Source organism: Pleuronectes platessa, chromosome 6, assembly GCF_947347685.1.
Source record: "Pleuronectes platessa chromosome 6, fPlePla1.1, whole genome shotgun sequence".
Classification (NCBI taxonomy): Eukaryota; Metazoa; Chordata; class Actinopteri; order Pleuronectiformes; family Pleuronectidae; genus Pleuronectes; species Pleuronectes platessa.
The window spans coordinates 20636403-20657244 of NC_070631.1; the positions used below are offsets into that span (position 1 = coordinate 20636403).

At 39.0% G+C, this 20842-nt stretch overlaps 1 protein-coding gene across 1 annotated transcript; it reads right to left on the reverse strand.

Annotated features, from left to right (window-relative positions):
* Positions 1-1385: 1385 nt before the first annotated feature.
* Positions 1386-17874, reverse strand: clcnk (chloride channel K). Its single transcript, XM_053424815.1, has 19 exons — positions 15798-17874; positions 15067-15198; positions 14794-14922; positions 12610-12749; positions 12420-12497; positions 11050-11125; positions 10423-10548; positions 9714-9798; positions 9316-9417; positions 8831-8915; positions 7568-7726; positions 7220-7289; positions 6940-7050; positions 6435-6651; positions 4038-4171; positions 3536-3606; positions 3045-3125; positions 2259-2345; positions 1386-1992 (listed from the first exon to the last, which is right to left on the reverse strand). The coding sequence occupies exons 1-19, from the start codon at positions 15946-15948 to the stop codon at positions 1954-1956; spliced, it is 2073 nt and encodes a 690-aa protein (XP_053280790.1). The 5' UTR covers positions 15949-17874; the 3' UTR covers positions 1386-1953.
* Between the last annotated feature and the right edge of the window lie 2968 nt (positions 17875-20842).

A 20842-nucleotide genomic window follows, 5' to 3' on the forward strand; every position in this document is an offset into this window, starting at 1 on the left:
AGTATAGGCCATAAATCCTGCCTCCTCTTTGACATTACATTACATTACATTTCATTTAGCAGATGCTTTTATCCAAAGCGACTTACAATAAGTGCATTCAACCCTGAAGGTACAGACCCAAGATTACAGAAATCAAGAAAGTATATAATTTTGTGGATAGGACATAAACAAGAAGTCAAAGTACACATCAAAAAAATATTCTCCAAGATGGTTTCTCTCATTCTAGGTAGTTCTTCTTATACAGATATTTTATTTACTAATACACTTTGTTTTTAACTAGTTATTTGATGCTATGACAATTAGGTGAAACGTCACGATGGACAGCTGGGACTGAAACGCGATTGTTGAGCACTTGTATTGGTGGCGACCTTGATAATGTGGCTCCACCCCCTGATCACTGCTATGCAAACTCTGCCGTTAGCAGATTCATTTAACAAGAATAATCATCTATTTTGATTTATGAGGTTTATTATGATTCACCACTAACAATTATTTGGACTGCAATCAAGGTTTGATTACGCTGCACAGGAAACTTGTTACCGTGGTAACGTTGGCCACATTCCTCATGTGGCTGTGGGAATTCAGTTAGCATTTTACGTTGCGTCGATTTCAAACTTACAGTATGTTTGAGAGCAGAGGTTATAAAACTGCGATGCCTTCCTGTAGGGAGAGGAGTTGAAGGGGTTTAGATGCGATGGAGAGATGTGCAGGACATATTTAGGGTGAGGTAAAAGGTGAGAGGTGAGAGGTGCGTGCTTTCATGAAACCAAACTGTATCTGCTGATTTTCCAACACAGTCAGCAGCTGAAGCAGCATGAGTCCAAATGAATCACAGCTCCTGGAAGCTATTACAGTACATCCCATTGCTAAAACTGAGTCATAACTTTAGTCAAATGTAAACATGCTGATAGATCCTTAGACTCACTGTGACTAATCAATAATATGATTCACTGTGATTTCCATCACAAAAATATATTGATAAACCTGCTTAGAAATGTCTACATGACTATATTGATGCGTACATTGTGAACAGGAAGTACTTCTGGCTTTATATACTTTTAATTAGTACGTTTTCAGTGATGAATATAAAATAGGGCTCAAGATATAAGACAAAGATACCTAACTGCCTCTGACTTTAATCTTTCTACATTCCCCAAATACAATTGGCCGAAACGTCTCACAAAAGTGCATTAAAGAAAAATACGAATGCAAAGGTCACACAGTGTAAATGACGTCGGTTCGAGTTTAATACAAATGTGGAGGCTTCTGGACTATAAGATGACAACAGACCAGCAGTATGGAGGCATGTTATGTATTTTTTCTATTGTTTTATTAAGTTTGAAAAATGTGAACTCTCCCTTAATCAGTTTTAAAGTGCTCTCCCTTAATACGCTTGTGTGAGGCAAACTCTTTCTCAGAAACTGAAACTTAAGTCCCCAAAAATGAGAACAGTTGTAGCAAAACATGAGCATGATTATGTCACAAACAAGACAGAGAATAACAGTAGTTAGAAAACCCATCAATATAATATTATTACATGAGTAAAGTCTAAAATGTTGCATGATCAATATCTTTATTTGATCATAATGAATGGAAGTGTTGGGGCGAGATGTCCACTCAAAACCAATCAGCAGGGTTTTGATGTGTTCATTGATTAGTTATTGGCTTTTTGTTTTCCTCTCCCCTGGATCCCATTCTGGATAGAAACACTTTTGATATAGTTGTGTCACAAAGTGCAGTTCACTGATGAGGCACGTTTACTATCTCCTCAATGGACACCATGCTTCAACTTTCAATAAAAGCCAAGACAATAAGCTCAGGTATTACATTTTATGTGGAAATGTTGTAATAACAGGAGACTGATGACATCATGTCATTAGAAGAGACGGGCTTGGATCGATTCATGGATGCTTCAAAAGATCAAGGATTCACTCAGTTCCTATGTGTGAAAGCTCAGATTTCTTTGGCCAAGTCCTCCAATATCTTCTTCATCTAGAGGATGATTTGGGAGAAACAAATGGAGGGAGGGAGAGATATTATTAATTCATAATTTGCCAGGTTGCTTCCTACACTTGTCTATAATGTTAAAAACAATCTGCACAATATTAACCAATCCATACATGGATATAGTTGTGTTTATATGGATAAGACCAATGACAACTGAGGAAGGTAACAAAATCAGGCTGCATCATTAAAACCAATAAAGATTATTAAAACGCTGGTGAGTGCAAATACACACACACATTATTGATCGATACCTGTGTCCATGTTAGTAACCCAACCAAACGTCCTCTCTCTGCGACAAACAAGGTCTGGTCTCCAAGGACACTCAGTATTCTTTGGGCCTGCAATGACACAAGACATTTTCAAGTGTCTGACATACCATAATTTTACAATATAGGTGACAATGCTGATTTGCTGTCTTTCTGGAAGCTAGATGAGAAAACTAACTAAACTAACTAAATTATTTTGGCCACTTGGAGGCAGCAATTACTGCCAATCAGTAGTAAATCCTAAAATGACCAAATGGCATACATTCATGGGAGGGTGATGTGACCAAAAAATCGCTGTCCTCGCAAGAAAAAGAAACAAGTATTTTTAATGTTTTATTCTGATAAACAATAGATAATATATGTTGATACATATAAATAAAATGTGGGGCTTCAGGTTTTAAATCATTATTTTAACCATTTAGCCCCAGTCGGAAAAGCTCACCACTGCCCTGAAGGTGAATCATAACTAGTTTGGGTACAACAGCATTAATAGGTACACAGGTTCTCTGTGGACAGGATCTGACAGAACTGACAATTATTTTCCTGTTAGTTTTTTTATTTTTTATTTGTATGTTTATGTGTGAATTAAGCAAAGAGAGGACAGAGCCAGGCTAGCTGTTTCCACCAACTTCAAGTCGTTATTAGGCTAACTAGCTGACTGGTATCAATCTTCTAATATAAGTCTTCGGAAGCAAGGAAAAGATTATTTAACTTAAATTATAAATTATTCCTTCGTATTTGTCACAACTGCGTAACATTAGGTTCTCCTACCTCCTGAACAGTGTTGTGAGGTGATAACAGGACAGAGGTTGGATGAATACTACAGACCTCATGTAGATGTTTCTCCAGAGTCTGAAGAACAGCACAAACATATTCATTCTTAATAATTTCTATCAGATGTGTGGTGTTTTCAGTATCACTTAATACATTTTTAGTCACAGTTAATACTGACTGCACACTTTATTGACTGCATGCTTGGGTGCTGCTACAGTCTCATAAATCCTTTTACTGTTTTTTTTTTTTTTTTTCTTTTGCAGTAAAAATGACAACAGCGTGTGCTTTCATGAGATTAGCATTTACATCAGGCAGCCGCTGTCTGAGCATCCTGCTCCCGTCCTCCTTTGTGGAACTGTTTCACATTCAGTCAGTGTCAAACTGGCTGTAAAGACGTGACCTGCCTTTTAAACAGTGTCACACAGTTTAATCTTGCGCCTCCATCTGAATTCTGCGCTACACCATCTGAACTCAGTCCAGGCCTTTACCTCAGTCTTGGGGCGACGCAGGAAAATCAGCAGCTCTGATCGAAGCACAAACCCCAATAAAATCTGTGACTCTTCAGAAGGAGAAAAGAAAGGGAAATCAATTTTAATTGCCAATGTCTATAGCTTGAGTGTGTGCAGGTCTGTAGTGGGCTTTTTTATCTATTGCAAACTAAACTTCGCTGTTTGATTGCTGCTGAAGGCTTAGCTGGCCGATTTTCTATTTTCTCCCTTGTCAGCTTGTCTACACGAAGTCCTTTCACGCTGCTGTATAGTGGCTGTTACAATTTTTCCAAATATTCTCTCAGCGTTTCTCTTTCTTCTCTTCAGTGGCTCAATGTTCTGGTCACAACTATCTGTGACCAGAACCAATCATGTTTTGATAGGATCTTTTTCGAGATCCTGTTGATTTTTTGCTTGATTTGTCAATACTATTTTTCATTATAAGATTTGGACAAAATGTGTCATTAGCTAAAAGACTGGGGCTCAATACTTGTCTGCGCACCGTGGGACTCCACCACAGGGATTTGAGTTTCACTGCTGGTTTTGACAGCATGTTGAATCTCTGCTGAACCAGCTGCTCTCTGAAGCTGCACCGATTTCACTCCCAGAAACTGTCCAAGAGTGGTGGAGGGAAGCCTACGAGGAACAAGAGTGATGTTACACCTGTAATCAAAGCAGCTCAGGTTGAATGAAATGATCAAATGTAACAAGTAAATTGTGAATAAGTCGACATTAAAACCATTTTTTCAATGTTTGAGTTCAAAGAATTCAAGAATGAATGCTTAAATTTGATGATGGCTACACAAGACGTGGTCTAAGCTGTATGTATCTACCAGTATGTGAAAACATTTTATGTGTGTTTGTATTTGTGTCTGTATTTGAAAAAATCTCTGTTGAATAATTAAATGTTTAGCCCTAAGGTTACTGTCCTATAATAACAGCTGGAAACTCCGACAGCGCAGTTCCTGCTGTCATCATAGACACAGTGCAGAGCTTTAAACCAGCTTTGAAAGGTTTTCTCATTCCCAAAACGTTTTCAAATAGTTTGAGGTTTCCATCAGTCAAATGTAAGATCCATGGGGTGTCTGGGTTTGAGGAGCATTTGAAGTCACCTCAGCTTGAACGCTGTTGACAATGAGCCGTTAGTAATGATGTCTTGGTTTCTATCTCAGCGTGTTGTTATTAGTGGCTGTCAATCAGTCAGGTGACCGACAGATAAAAGAAAAAAAGCTCAATGGTGCAGCTAACTGCTTTCACTGAGGCAATATGGGGGCACACGTTCATCCCATGAGATTGCTTTGATATTTACATCCTGACTACATTGCTCTACAAATCTCTACATCTAATTTTTTTTTTCATATGAGTCATAGTAAGGATTCTAATTTGTCCTTTTACATGTCACACTTTCATGTGGTAGTGGTGGGATGTAACAAAGTACATTAACATTTTTCATGGAACTGTGATTTACCTAAGTAGAAACTTCACTTTTACTTCACTACATACTGTACATCAGCCCATATCTGTACTTTCTACTTCAACACATTTGTATAATGCAATCCAAGACTGAGCCATGATGATGTAGTGGACTGCTGTTTCATTATAGGCTACGCTCAGCAGGTACACATATTTTAAGCACTTATATCATAAGTGAGATGTCTGGCAGGTGTAGTGTCTGGGAAAATTACATTACTCAGAGAGCTTGAATCACTAGAGAGGCTTTCGTTGAACTGCTGTTGTCAGTTGCCACGTAAGACTCTCTAAATGTTATTTTTGTGTGTGCGCTCATTTGTAGGAAAGGTTTTCTTCTCTCGGTGTACAAATTGAAAGTAATAGATGAGTGGGTGGTTTATGGGTTTCTTCATAATTAACAGTGACTCATCCATTACTTGGTCGGCTCCTGAGATTTTCTTGCTATTAATAAAAAAATCACAAATCACATATTTCAGCCTCACAGGTTCAAGTCTACTTAATCCACTGTTCACAGTGACTGTGAACCAGGCAAACAAGTTTACAATGAACGACTATTTCTACACAATTACCACTAGCGAGGTAAACAATGAAGACTTTGTTCTGTGTTTGGTGCTATGACAAATGACATCTTACCTAAATCTGAATGGTTGTTTCTCAGACCATTTTTGTTTTTATTAATCTGCTAAATTGAACAACTTTAAAAAGCATTGGTAGTTGTTAGCTTGATAACATGCTAATGTTTGGTCCTGTGATATTTTGCATTTAGCCATATTGGCATCTGGTCAAGATTTAACAAGTAAGCATGCTATGTCAGCAATGATCTGAAAGTAAACACCTGAGGCTAACAAGGATTCAGTCATTAGTTTGTGAGCGTTGGTTCGTGAACTGAAGAGTTTGACAACATGACATTTGAAATAACAATATAATTGTTGTTCCTAGTCTGTATTGTTCTGGGGATCAACACGAGTGTGATCCCCTAGAGTTGCTATTAATGAAGCCAACCTAAAAATCTGATGTTTTTGAGTTGAGTTTTTAATTGTCTCATGTCCTATAGAAAACCCAAAAATCTGTTGTTTGAGAATTGTCATGCTCTGACCAATAAAGAAAGGATGTTGGTGTTGTTTATGTTTTTAAAAGTGGTTCACCGATCCGATAAGAACTCTAAACTCAACTGCAGCAGCTAAAATGGATTTAGAGGAGGCCATCGCCGAGACTGAGCCATGATGATGTGCTGGACCGTTTCATTAGGTTACAGGCTACTGGGCAAGTAAACTACTTTTATTTTTAACACTATCAAGTACACAAAGCTCAAAATGTGATGGTTGAGAATTTTCATGCACTGACAAAAAAGTCATCTTTAAGGTCCTACTCTCAAAATATGCTAAAGACGAATCATCATGTACTTAACACTTACACTTTTTAATCTTACCGAGGGCATGCTTTCTTCAGAGAGGGCAGGTGTGGGAGCCTCTTGCTGATGGAGAGGGCGTCGTAGAAGGATGGGCGTTGTCCCAAGCGAGCCAGGGCATTGGCCAGGAGAGTGGCAAGGAGAACTGGCACGGCATGGCTACACTGGCCGGTAAGCTCGATTGCCAGGAGAGCTGGGGACAAGGTGTGTGTCACAGCCCCAGAAAGAGCTGCTGCACCTTTAATTCAGAAGAAAATACATTTTTGAAAAAAATAGCTTATACTCAAGATATGTGGATCTGTCTACTTAATCCAATTTGTTCAATAAACCCAATTAACATCCAGATCTGAATAGTTGCATATCTTTCCAAAAATAATCAAATTAATAAGAATTGTTATATGATATATTCTTGGTAGATTTTGTGTGAAACAAGAAAGAAGAATTAAGGTTCATTTAAGAGGACTAAAAACAATGCACGTGTATACAGACCACTTGTCAAATCTAAAATTGTATATTGTTTATCTACCAGCCAGTGCGTAGCCCCCAGGATTTATGGAAACCTGCTGTTGGTCTGAAGTCCCTCCAAAGGAAAACACATATGCTACTCCTTCTCCATGCAAACGGCCCAAAGCTGCCCCTAGGAAAAAGAAAACACATCACAAGAGTTTCTCTCTGTTTATATTCCAGGAAACCCCTCACAGAGTTTTCACATTGTGGTTAGAGGAGGCTCTGAGGCAAATCCCTCACACTTAAATGTTTGTAATTTTGAAAGTGAAGCTTGTCGCTTCCCTTTCCCCCCCACTCACCATAGACAAAGACTGGCATGAAGTATCCAGCTGGAACAGGCAGAGTGCAGGCGAGGACCAACATCCACATCTCGGAAGAAATAACAACACAAACTGTCAAGTCCCTGCCAAACAGCCACAGCAGCTCTGTGAGCATGAGTCACTTTCAGTCTGTGAGCAGGGAAATCGCAGCGCTCTCAGATCAGTTTTTCACTAATAGATGTTAAATCAGGTCAACTCCTACCCCACCTTGTAAGCAAAACAAAGACTGGTATAATAAACTGTTTGCATTGCAATAATGTCCACATGGGGGTTATCTTGTTGACAGACTTTTTTTTGTGTCAGGTTTTGTGTCATCATTGTGTGCACCTTCATGAGCAGAAAGAAAGCCAAAGACAGGTAGACAGGACTCCCTGATGAGCTCCACTCCAACAAAGGCTCAGGCTGCAGCTGCATAGAAGTATTCTGGTGCTGAGAGCTCCACGGCCTGCTGTCCAGTAAGGAGGTGAGGAGCTGATTCATGGTATACTGGGAAAGAAATGTCATTCACATTACTTTTTGAAATGCAATGGATGCTGTTGTGAAACAAAAGATCAATATGGCCCTGCAATTAAAAACAAATTTAAATCTATTTTAGGTTTTGTCAATGAATCTCATGAAAATACAAAACAACCTAAAAGTCTGTCTGCCTTTCCAACTTTCCTCCGGCACTAAATCTTAGAAAAGGTTTCATACATATAAGGTTTAATTTGTATACAAGAATGAAGAGTCTTTACTCAGACCTGGCTTTCTATTTGGTAGGGGAATTTAGGTCATTTTACAAATCAGAAATCAAGTATCAAACTGAACCACAGGACATTTTTGCAGCAGGAGCAGAGCAAATGCGAATGTGAGAAGGGGCGATTTGAGAGAGACGTCAGGATTTTGAGGTCAAGCTTTAGAAAATCTGAACGTGAAATGAAGAAATTAGACTCTCAAAATGAAAGATCACGCTCTCGCAAGAAACTCCATAATGCAGCATCAGAAGAAGAAGAGGGGGGTAAGGGTCAAGATGTGACATTCACAAGTGTTGGAGGTACCAACGTAGAGGATTGTTTGTCTCTTGAGCCGTGCATCACATTCACATGACTCCATGTCAAGTATAATGACGTTGGCAAAGGGTCGAAACACTTGGCAAAGAGTCCAAATCAGTCTACACATACTCATCGAGGATATGTGGAAAGAAAAGTCATCATGCCGACAACATCAGATAGAGCTGATTTCATGATGCACTATTCCATCTTATTGAGATTCACATCCTAGATTTCAACACTCTCTGCAATCAGCTCGATATTACAACCATCATCTAACAGGAGCACCATATTCTCAAAGAATATTAGGTGTCAGTGTCCAACCATCATTTGGAAATATTCCAATTGTGATGTTGAAGACGCTGGTACTGTGAAACCACACATCTGACAAGCTGTAGTATGGCATCATGCTATGGCACAAGAAATGCCATTTGAAATCTGAGCGCCGAAGGCATTTACATATTTTTTGTGAAAGTGCAGATATAGGTCAGAGTTAACTAATCAACTATCAATGAATTCAGTGTCCACCTAGAATGAATAGACGGAGAGAACTGATTCCCACCTTAGATGCCATGAATTGTCCGGCAGAGTGGGGAAACGTCACAGATGCCAGGAGGAAGACCACCAGGCCTGAGTATAGACCCTTCCTGCAGAGAAACATTGACAAATAGTCACCATTGTTACTGAGTCATGCTCGTTTTCAATTATAAAAACAAAATGTATCTAGTATAAGCTTTCACGGGACATGGGCCCAGGTTAATATACTTGACCATGAGAAACTGTTGGATATCTCTAAAATGTTGTAAGGTCTTGACCTTACTGTGTGAAGTGTCTGGAGAAAATATGTGTTGTGATATTGCACTATACAAATTACATTTGATTGAATTGAATTGAATTGTTTGTGTAAATAATATGAACAGTGTGAACCGTGCACATGTGAAGGTCATCGAGGAGGGGGTCAGTCACATACAGCCACGTTATACCGAGTCAGTGTTATGCAGCATGGTGACTCATCACAATACACATTGTAAAGGACTGAGCGCTCACTCTGTCGTCAGCATCTTGACGAAGGCTGTGTTTGTTTTGGTAAATTGCAGCATCCACCGATGGCAGAAGAGGTAGCAGCAGCTCACAGCTCCACACAGCAGCCTGTTTTCAGAGAGAGAGAGAGAGAGAGCCAGCTGAATCCACGGGGAGAGACGAGAGGCTTATTTTAACCCTGGGAGCAATGGTCTATCAAAAGTCATTAGGATCTTCAAGGGGAGGACGAGGACTGGAAATGATCGAAAAATGAAAGGAAAAAAAACTAAATGCCAACTACAAAGGAAGGAAAACATAAAAGAACCGGTCAAATGATTTTTATTATTAATGATATGTGTATGACCACCAAATGTCAGCTCTGATTTGTAAGACAGGAAAAACAGACGTCATGTGAATGCACTTACCCTAACAAAGCAAACAGCAGAATCTCCAGCGGGTAGAACGGTAAAGCAGTTGGGAAATTAGTTTTGAACAGCGCCTGAAGAGTCTCTGTGGAGACAGAATAAATTGGGGTTATCGCTCTTCTCTCTCCTGCAGCTTTTCAAAAATTCATTCTTCCCTTACTTTATTGTATTATAATGAAATATACAATCTGTCTTCCTAAATGATTCTGCAAATTCTGTTCCTGTTTACTGTTGTGACAGGTGATTATATAGCTGTCAACATTATCAACAAGCTAAAATGACAGTCTAGCTTGTGTTGGGACTCTCCAGGAAAATGCTCAAACCAAACTCAATTTAGAAATGTAGCATTTTTATTTGACCATTTTTTTTGGCAACCATACATTCAGAAAAATATGAAATACAAGATATTTTACAAATTGTTAGGGCTGTCTGTTGATTTCAGCAAACGCACTACATTGTCCTAAAGTACGTGGACAGCGGAACATTACAGCCTCATGACTAACCGATCCAAATCTTCAGCGAGGGCTCTCAAACAGGGGATTTGCTGCCAAGCTAAACTCAAAGAGCATACATAAATACATCCTCAGCTTTGTGATCATGTTAATGGCTTTGTGGTCACTTTTCCTCAGACTATTGTGACAGTGATTCTAAATTGAACCTTATCCTTGACAACTGTGAGTTGGCGAGTGGTGATCAGGGCTTCCTTTACCTCCATCTCCACTCCACACCGTGAAGAGGCGGGAGGTCAACGCCCCACACGCAGCTGAGAAGAAACACGGGACGTAATGCCTCAGGGCAAAGTGAGAACACATGACCTCCACGCTGAACAACACACCTCCAAGAGCAGAGGCGAGGGAGAGACAAAGGTACAATAGAACAATTATGAGAAGAGGGTGTCTATGTCGCCTTAGACAAAACAGCAGCAGGTATTGTCAAGTTTAAAGACTAGAGAATAGTTTTTCTGCCTTTATATGTAGAAAGAAAAAGTCCTATGAAAATCCAATATTAAAAAATGTGTATAATTCAGGTGTGAATAGACAGATTCATATTTTATAGACATTATGAATATGACATGTGAATTCATTTTTCAGACTTAGTACAAATGGAGTTTGAACATGAGGTGCTGAACACCCAGCAAGGTTGCAAAAAGGAAATCACCTGTGATGTTGATGTGCGAAATCAAAGACGGGAGAGGTGAGAGAAAGGGATGATTGGGGAGCAGTGGTGTAGGACGAGAGTTAAAATGGACGAGTAAACATGTGACGCTTATGAAAAGGAAATCAAAGGTGGATGCATTAACCAGACACATTTGATGCTTAATGCTGAACCGTCTCACCACTGATGGGAGCTCCAAAGCAGCTGGCTACGCCGACTGCAGCAGCTACAACCAACATTTCTCCAGCTCCTTTGTCCTACAAGACAAAGAGTCTATAATTTAAACCTCCTTTGTGTGTTTTTTTTTTTACATATTACAGAAATACAATAACTTAGAATCAGATTTTTTTAAACCATTATTTCTAACATATCTCTAACATTCCCAGTTTGTGTATTTCTGTTGAAGAATGTAACAGTGCCTTTCCTTTTAGGGAGAGCAACATTTAACTTGGAGTTATTTAATGTTGTAATACATAAAACATAATCAAGTATATTCTTTTGAAGAAAGTTCCTCTCAGCACTGCTTTTAATCTTGGTTATTTATTCGCTTTTTCGCCACTTGAGGGCAGAACACAGCATCTCTCACATGATTGCCCTTTTGTGATTGTGTCAGTGATCAGTTGCGAATTTAATTTAATGAGGCAACATTTGTATAATGGGGCAACATTTGTATTTTGACAAATACATTTTGGCAATATAGATAGTTATGTGCACATTGTTCCCAGTAAATGATCAAAAAAGACAGCAAGAGTGAAATTATACGCACAACAGTGTTGATTTGGAATTAGGTTATATCACATGTCAAATGAAAGTAAGTCCAATATTCTCTCTCCTTTTAGTTTTGTTTTGGTTGGATTTGTTCATTTTTACCAGGAGTGATGTCCTGTGGTTCGCTAGTGATCATTGGTGTAAATATTACTTGGGACAGTTTTTCGAGATAATTAACTTTCGGGGTTGATTGTTGGTTGTGTGGTTTTGGGGGACGACACCCCTAAAGAGAATTGAACACCTGCAGCAAAAGCAGTATCTTGTTATGCTGAATCCTGCCTGCCTGTCGGCCGAAGAGGATAATATCTTAATTGATTTTTTAACTGCCAATGACACAGGTATGATTTCTATGTTTAGACTTAGTTATCAACAATAAGAATGTTCAACTGCACATATGGATTTTATTTATCTTCTCACATGCAACTCTCTGTCTCATACTGGATAGGGGTATAGCAGAGAGCGGATAGCAAAATGGACAAGTTGTTTAAGGGGGAAGCTTTTTTCCTTCATCCCCCTACAAACGATCTACTTCTTAAAGGAAATACCTGGCTAGCATTTAGCTATCTGTTAAAATCTCCACCAACTAACCCTGACTTTGGCTGTCTGCCATTTGATGCTACACACTCAGTTATCACTACTGCTGGAAAGGTATTTATTTCTATATAGGTTTGTGACTATGAGTGAGCTTTAAGTTTTATTCAGAAGTAATATGGTGTAATTTTATAAAAAGCAAGTGGTAAAGCCTTCACTATAATTTAATTACTTTTTTACCTTCGATTTTACCTTCTTGTTGTCTTGTATGAGAGTGCAGAGTTTGCTAAGGTAGGCTCCCACCATGGTGGAAAGATGCACAAGTGGACCCTGATGATAGGAGACACAAAAACATTAATAACTCATAATGAAGCTAACACACAATTTTTAAAGATAGCTACATATTTTGTATGGTAGACAGGTACACTGGGAAGTCTCTCACCACTTTGCCCAGGGAAACAGTGCTGCCTGCTGCCAGTACACAGATAAGGCCCAGGAACTTGGCAAACATATTAGTGAGAGACAAGTAATGAGGCATTTCAATGCCAGCCAGCATGGTTCGTACCTCTGGTATCCCCGAGCCTATAGAGAAATAAACAACAGGACAAGATTCTGGAAAAGCCCAAAGGTTCTAAAGAAATCAAAAATTTCAATTAAAGCCATTCAAAGTTAATAAAGGGGAATACTTTTGGAATATTTCAACAGAGGGATGTAAAGGACAATCAGCATAAAACAAACAAAGCAATAATAAAGCACGAGTGTGTTTTAGATGATGTTTACACCTTGTCATCAGGTTTGGTTTGACAATCTGGTCTCACAAATCAGACACATTTAAAATTCTCCTGAAATCTTTTGTCCTGACAGTGAGAGGGCAGTGTTGCCAGTCTACAGAGGAGTGGTGAGTACAGATACAAACAATAAACATGGACCCAAAGCTTACTGAGGTAAGACCTGGCCGGTGAAAGTCAGGGGAGGCGAGGGGAAAGACAAGGGAAAGACAGGGGGGAGACAGGGGGGAGACAGGGGAGACAGTGGAGACAGGGTGAGGGCCTGTGAGAAAAGTAGAACAATATTCTCTAACATATCACAATCAGCCTGAGGTGGACTGATAATCGGAGAGTGACAAAGTCCAGACCTGCCACTGGACTGAACACGTAACAGCCTCAGTCTGTATTTCTGGCCTTAACAAAGCCATGTCACTCTGAAACCTCAATAACATTTCTTCATTACCTTCATCCGTCTATTAGCTTCATTATCTTTAAAACCTTTTAATCATTAATCTTGTGTCATAAGCCTAGAAGCTCTGTGCTCACACTAATTTTAATTAGAAACTGTGTCTTGATTAAATGGTAAAGACAAGGAACGATTTGGTAGATAAGAGTTTAAACTTCTACCTTTGGGGGATATCAAGACAGACTTTTGTCCTGAAATATTGATTCATCTGAAAATTAAAGAATAGATTAAAATATAACTCTTTCTGAAATTAGGAAAAATCCATTAAAGTAGATCAAGCTGACAACAATATGGGAGTCCATGAAGACTTCTGAATTACAATCTACTCAGGATTGTTAAAAATGTCTGTGGTGTAGCTGTAATTACAGTAAATGTTCTGACATACTGCAGCTAAACGGAGCTTTCAGCAGACATAAACCTTCCTTGACATCATCAGCCCCATGTACTCGTGCAATCAGCTGGATCATCTGGAATGTATTAGCTGCTGTTTGCTTGGGACCTCTGTCTGCGCCTGATGATGATTTTCAATTATGAAGACCATCTTGTGATTGGATCAAAACAGCTGCAAAGCCGGGTACTACATCGAAATTCTGGCACCATAAGGCCTTAACACTTGTCAACCCTTCACTGTAATAAAGGAGCTCAGTACTCAGCTTTCACTTTCAGAGAAGACAAAACAAAAACTGGTATAAGCCTTGGCTCCATATTAAGATACTGAGAAATACTACTACATGCTATAACGGAGTGACTGTAAAACTAGAAAGAGAGAATTAACTATATGCCATATGTAACACAGCATCATTGTGATATCATTGTGATTTCATATCCGTTACATTAGGGTTCACTTATGTCCCAATCCATCTTTTACCTCCCTGTCAGTACCACACATCCAGCTCCGAAGATGGACAATAGAGTCCCCCTCTTCCTGGAATTACATTACACTTAAAATGCAGATAAAATCATTGCTGACTTTTCATACGCACTTTCTCCCTTTAATCAATTTTGACTTTTACTCAAGGCCTTTTACCTTGGATAGGAATGAAAGATGTGTGCAAAATTTAAGACACAGTGGCAAGCACTTCAAGAATCGATGTGGTTATAATTTATAAATTCGTCTCAAAAATTCTTATCTCCTCTCTGTTTTAACGAATAATTAGAATCCTATATTGTGCACACTGAATCCATGACTCAAACATTCACATTGTAGTACGGAAAAAGAATGTAAAGCCTGAAGCTGGTTAAAATGTCAGCACTCAGTAAATCCAATGAATGAAAGCAGATTGGAGCTCTTTGTGTTTCGTGGAGTTACTCCGCTGTGAGTGATGACAACAGTGATGAAACAAAAGTTGATTTGAATTTTTTTGGCATGAACACTGAATTATGTATGACAGACCTGTGGAGAAGGGACAGATGTTGTGGGAGAATGATGACGCGACAGCACAGAGGCATGCTGGGTAGAGAGTCCAACAGAAGAACTGCAGCAGACTGTTGCCCTCTAGTTTCACATAAAGCCATTGGTGAGCTGCAAGTGAAGTGAGAGAGACATCAATTGTTTCTGCCTTTGCTCTCTCTCTCTCTCTCTCTTTCTCTCTCTCTCTCTCTCTCTCTCTCTCTCTCTCTCTCTCTCTCTCTCTCTCTCTCTCTCTCTCTCTCTGTGTGTGTGTACCTCTCAGCAGTTTTGTTACACTCAGGTCCATGAGAAAGCTGAGGAAGGCCATCATTACTCCGAGAGCAGCGTAGCCGTACCACTCCAGCCCACACATCGATCCCAAACAACACCTCAGACTCAGCAGCCACTCTGTGGACACAACATGTGCGTTACCCTTCCTGCATTCAAATTAAAAACAGTTTATCTAGATTTCTTTATACATAGGTGCCTTTTCTGGGTTTGAACTGATACTCAAATACAGAGCTTGTAGGAAAAATGTCTGAATTTATTTATAAAGCACACTATTACATACCTTATATATCTTAATATATATATATACATTCCATATATACACTGATAATCCTCTTGAGGGTCACTGCGGGGGGGGGGGGGGGGTGCACATCATATCGCAGGGCAAACATTCAGGGAAGAACAACAATTCACATTCACATTCACATCTATATGGTCAACTATGAGTCTTAACCTAACCCAATTAATTAACTGCAATTTATCTAATCTAAAAGATTAGTAGAAGTAGAAGTATAAAAATCTCAAATCTGTATTGAGGCATTATCATATAAATAGCATTATGATCAGAATGTCTACAACCACATTGATCATGTTGTCCTTGAAGTCAACCATAATCTAAGACTTCTCAGATTAAGGTCAAACTAAGATCAAATTCATGTATGTTATCACAAGCATAATGAAGTTACTCTGGGAGCTATTGATTTGACTTTCAGCCTGACCTTTGATAATGGCACGGGGCCGTTGGTATGGTTTCCATGGATCGGAGAAGAGCGGACTCTTGTAATGGGATGTCTCGTATTGATCTTCTCGCTCTTGGTTGTTGCTCTCGCCATCTCTTTCGCTCCCAGGAGCCTCATCCAGACTTTCCATTCTGCCTTGAAGTGGTTGTGTTATTGTGAGGTTAACACAGGCTCAAACAAACACTGTATGAATAGAGGTTAGAAAATATCACTGACCAAATCCATGTTTTAGTTACTACAGCTACAGTGAAGTACGAATGCAGACAGACTTACCTTGGAAGTGGTATGGTTATGTTTCTGTGTTTGAGAGGTGGAGGTGAGTCAGTGGCTCAGCTGACCTCTTTGAAGGTATTAGCATATTGAGCAGTCACGCTTGAAAAGTTTGCTAATAACTCTATGGCGGAAAGTGCCCTTCAGCTGTCTTGTGCAGAGTTAGAGAAAAATACATTTCATGCTACTCAACTTTTTAATAGATTCTTGGTCCTATCATTAACCACGCAGCAGAAACAAATTACAATCTAAAAAAATACATATTCAAAATGTTTGTCATGAAAAAATTCAAGCCAGGACGATTCTACACCTTCCTCATTTCATGATTGGGATCCAAGAAAATGTTATTATGGCGGAGGCCCTCTGACAAATCATTATACCGTATATCGTGACCAAAGCACCAAATCAGCACGTTGTTGTGAATGTCTACATCATGGTTTCCAAACATCTACGTTAAAAAAAACTTGATTTAAACTTCAAGTGGCACAGGTACTTTCAATGTAATATAGATGGGAAGTTGTTATTCTATCAACAACAGAACAGCTGGTCCCCTTTGAAGAGCAATATGGTAAAATATGCAATAAAACTTTGTTGATGTATTAAGACAAATTTTTACACTGGCTGTGGTAGTGCACATATATATATATTTTTAATAAGTGCATGTGAAATAGATTTTTTACAGATGCTTTTAAACTGTCACCGGTCGCATTGACTTTAGTGAATGTGCACCTCTATATTCTTTTCTCCTCATCGACAGCTCACCCTGCTGAGAGCTTCTCCCTCATCATCACCTTGTCTTTTCCATGAGGAGATCTCCTGCAGGTTTCCTTCCTTCCCTCCCACATAACAGCGGATACTCTGCACTTCAGAGAATATTCTATTTCCTTTCTGACTTCCTTCCATATATCTTACTAATGTCAGTTTGACTCGTTTATATCATGTCCTGGTACGATTTAAATTTCATGTTAAATGTTAAAAATCAAATAGTTGTAGTTCTTTATTTGGCAGTGAAATATTAAACCATGTGATGCTGGATTTTGTGGTATAAAACCCGTCTATACAGTCTAAGATAAAAAAAACTCCCAGATTACTTGTTATGTTGTATAACAGTTTACAACTTTAAGAAACAAGGCGCCTATTATGATGTTTGTGGTGTGAATGATGCCACTGCAATGACCTTCTTTAGGTCAGTGATTGGCTTCAAAGACTTTCATTTGAATAGAGCCTGGACAACCTAGAACACTTTGCAAGAACTCTACGTCCACATTCAGAGTTTCAGCTCAAGGTCAAGGTAATTATCGTTCTGATCTGGAAACACACACAAAGCAATAGAGAGAGAAACTTTAAAGCTATTAGTTAATGTTTGTTTTCCTCAGCTCTTCCTCCCCTTCAGGCGTTCAATTACCATGTGTGTTATTATAGAGATTTGAAATCTGCACACTGTGAGTGTTAGTCACACTCACATGTACACACACTTGCACATACAACACGGAAATGTACACACGTACAAACTGCTCCTCTCGTATAAAAACTTGTTTCCATGGTAACAGCAAATAGAAGTGACTAGAATCAGACAGGGGATTACTTTACTTTTTTCCCATAAACTATCACATCTGCCAATCGTAGAATTGTTCTCTCACAAATAATACAATAAGTAAATCAAATTATGTAACAGTTACAAAATCCCAAAACTGAATATGAAACATTTTACAGATAAATAGAATAAAATCCCCAAAAAACAACACAAGTTAAATACCCTCTGCTTTAATTTTAAGGAATTGGTAAAAAAAAATGAATGGAGAATCAATAAGAGATCCAATCTGTGCTGTTCCTATAACAACAGTATCTCAGTGAACCCAGAGGGGGAAAAAACTGTAATATTTAATAATTATCCTTAACTATGTCCTCACAATATTGATTTGATTTTTCAAAACAATTTGAGTGATGCTTCAACCAAATCCAATCAACTCTGCTCTCATCAGGCCCAGTTCCAAGCTGCAGCAAGCAGTGAAATTATCATAATAAAACCCAGTTCGTAAGGGTTAGAGATACAGATCAGATTTTTGGAAATGCGACCTCAGTCTGAACAGACATGTGACCCGTATCCAAATTCAATGCAGCATTTACGTCACTCTAGATCAGCATTACCCATCATTTTGCACAGGCAAAGGGGCGGGCGGGAGTCACCAGGCGAAAAACCAAACGTGGAAGACAGCTGCCACAGAGGTACAGTGGTTAGTCGAGGGACAGTGAGGTTTAAGATCTAGGGGGGAAACGTCTGTGCAACAAAAACTTGAGGTGTCATATTGTAACCTGTCTGTGTTTTTAAAGCATATCAAGAGGAAATGTAAACTGTAAACACTCACAGCTGTGGCCTCCATGTTTATTACTGATTTCTTCTCCTTGTGTATTTCCATACACAGGGTCTTGTTGTTCTTCTGCGCATGCGAGTCACATCAGGGCTATGTCCACTTCACAAAATTAGAATTGCGCACTAAGGCTTTCAGTGTGAAATATGCAAGAGAGTGTGACATTAAGAAGGATATTACAGCAGGTTTGCAGTATAAACCCCTCATTTCTAACATGAACGCACATTTGAGAGTTGGATTGCACAAAAAACCCTGATAATGATCTACAGTGATGTGTGGATAGTGATGTGGAAAATATGGTTTTCATACCAAGAGAGCCGAACAGGCTTTGACCCCCACAGTCAGCGGCTCATCCACAGGGCGCAGGGGGTCACTGATTTGTTTGATAGGTAGGAAGTTGACGTTAATCATATGTTGTGTCCTTCAAAGTCACGACCGTGTCCCACTTTCATATATGTCACGGTTTTAAACTTGATATTGTTTTGACACCAGCATCTCCAAATCACTCTGTGACAGGATATCTTTGGGAAGAATAGAGCTCAGCACCAAACTAAGACACTTCACGTTGTGTCTCAGGGTCTTGTTGTTTACTGACGCCAGTGTGACCACATTTGCATACATAGCTGATTGTCTGCTTATGAAAATATGACAGCAGCAGTGAGATGACCTTCCAGCTCAGTCACAGTCTGTCACTGGAATGTATTCATCTGTCTGGGACATTATGTAACACACAGCAGCTGAAGCAGACTCAACCCCTGTGTGTGTGTGTGTGTGTCTGCGTGCGTGTGTGTCAGCTATGGACAGATAGGAATGCACACACAAACACACACATTATAGAGGTGATTCAATGTCACCGGGGGGACAGAGATTTTACAGACCACTGGATCACATTCACTTGGTCACGTTTCTTCCTCCCACTCTGTTGTGATTCCTTTAAACTCAGTGATCCTGGCCGACTGCCTGAACTTAATAATACTGATATTTGATCTTCTTTAGTCAGTGTTGAGTCTTATTTTTCTCTCCTTTTTAGGATTTGAACTCATTTTTTATGCTGCACTTAACTAGATACTACTAACATTATTTATTCCAGTTAAAACTTCACAGGACACTTACAGTACTTATATTTGTTTAGGTCTAGGTTTAGATTTATGTTTCTTGTTTATTTCTCCTGCATTGTAGTGGCAGCTGATAATGGATTTTGACTTTAATTAGTTTGCTTAGATACCTACTGACATATACTACCAGTACTAGCAATACTTATTCCAATCGTCATTGCTGCTCTGTCTGGCTTTATCTTCTGTATAAACTTCAAACATTGATACACCTCTCCATTTATATAATTTTTTAATATTTGTTTTTGAGGTGCCCTTTTACATATGAAATCTATTCTATTCTATTTTGTCTGTCCTAGAAGAGAGATGTCTCACTTCTGGCTCTCGAAGGTTTATATGTTTTGGTAGTTTTTCCTCATCCTATTTGGGCAGTGGATGACACTCCTCGTTAAGCCCTATGAGGATCATTGCGATTTGGGCTTATAAAAATAAAATTCAATTTTTATGATTGATTGGTGTCTATTGACATGTTCAGCATCTCGTGACTCATCAAAAGTGTGCTATTTTACTTCTATGGGCCTCTTGACCCGAAATTAGAAACCTTTGATTTGAGTAAATTACTATTTCCTTTTTTTTTTAAAGAAAACAATCCTGTGAAATGTCATCAGACTTTTGAAGACCGAAACAGCAGCGGAGACCATTTTGACCTTTCTTATGTTGAAAACAATCCCTACAGACATTATTGAGTAATTGATAATGATAATCATTTATATATTATTTAGTAAAGTGAATACTGTCAATAGCATGTGATAGCACATTTGCCGTTTTCTTCCAGCATTACTCTCGACTAAAGCAACATCAGTGGTAACAAACACAGTGTACCAGATATCTCATTTATAAAATGAATAAACAATATTCCTGCTGTTACTAGGGGGAGGGGAGGCTCTGTGTGCTTCCTGGCAGGGAGCTGCTGAGTTGCTGGGCTGGATTTAGACCTTCAACAGGGGGATTTGAGCTCTGTACTGATAAGAGAGGTGCATAACACAGTATGGTGTCATTTGTTATGATGGCTATAACCTTTCTATTCATACGTGGCTTCAAAACAAAAGACGACAACACGTGCTGGATTTGTTTGGATAATGTGGTTTCCATTTCAGTGCCATTGTGATTGAGGAACTGAAGTTGTGATGTCACGCAGTAAATCAGTCACTTGTTGCATGTGTCATGTACAGGTCATGCATAGACTATCGGCCACTTAGTCATGATTGATTAGGGCAACAGTCAAATACTTATAGTTTCATTATAGACATATAGGGATTTAGTCCTTAAAGGT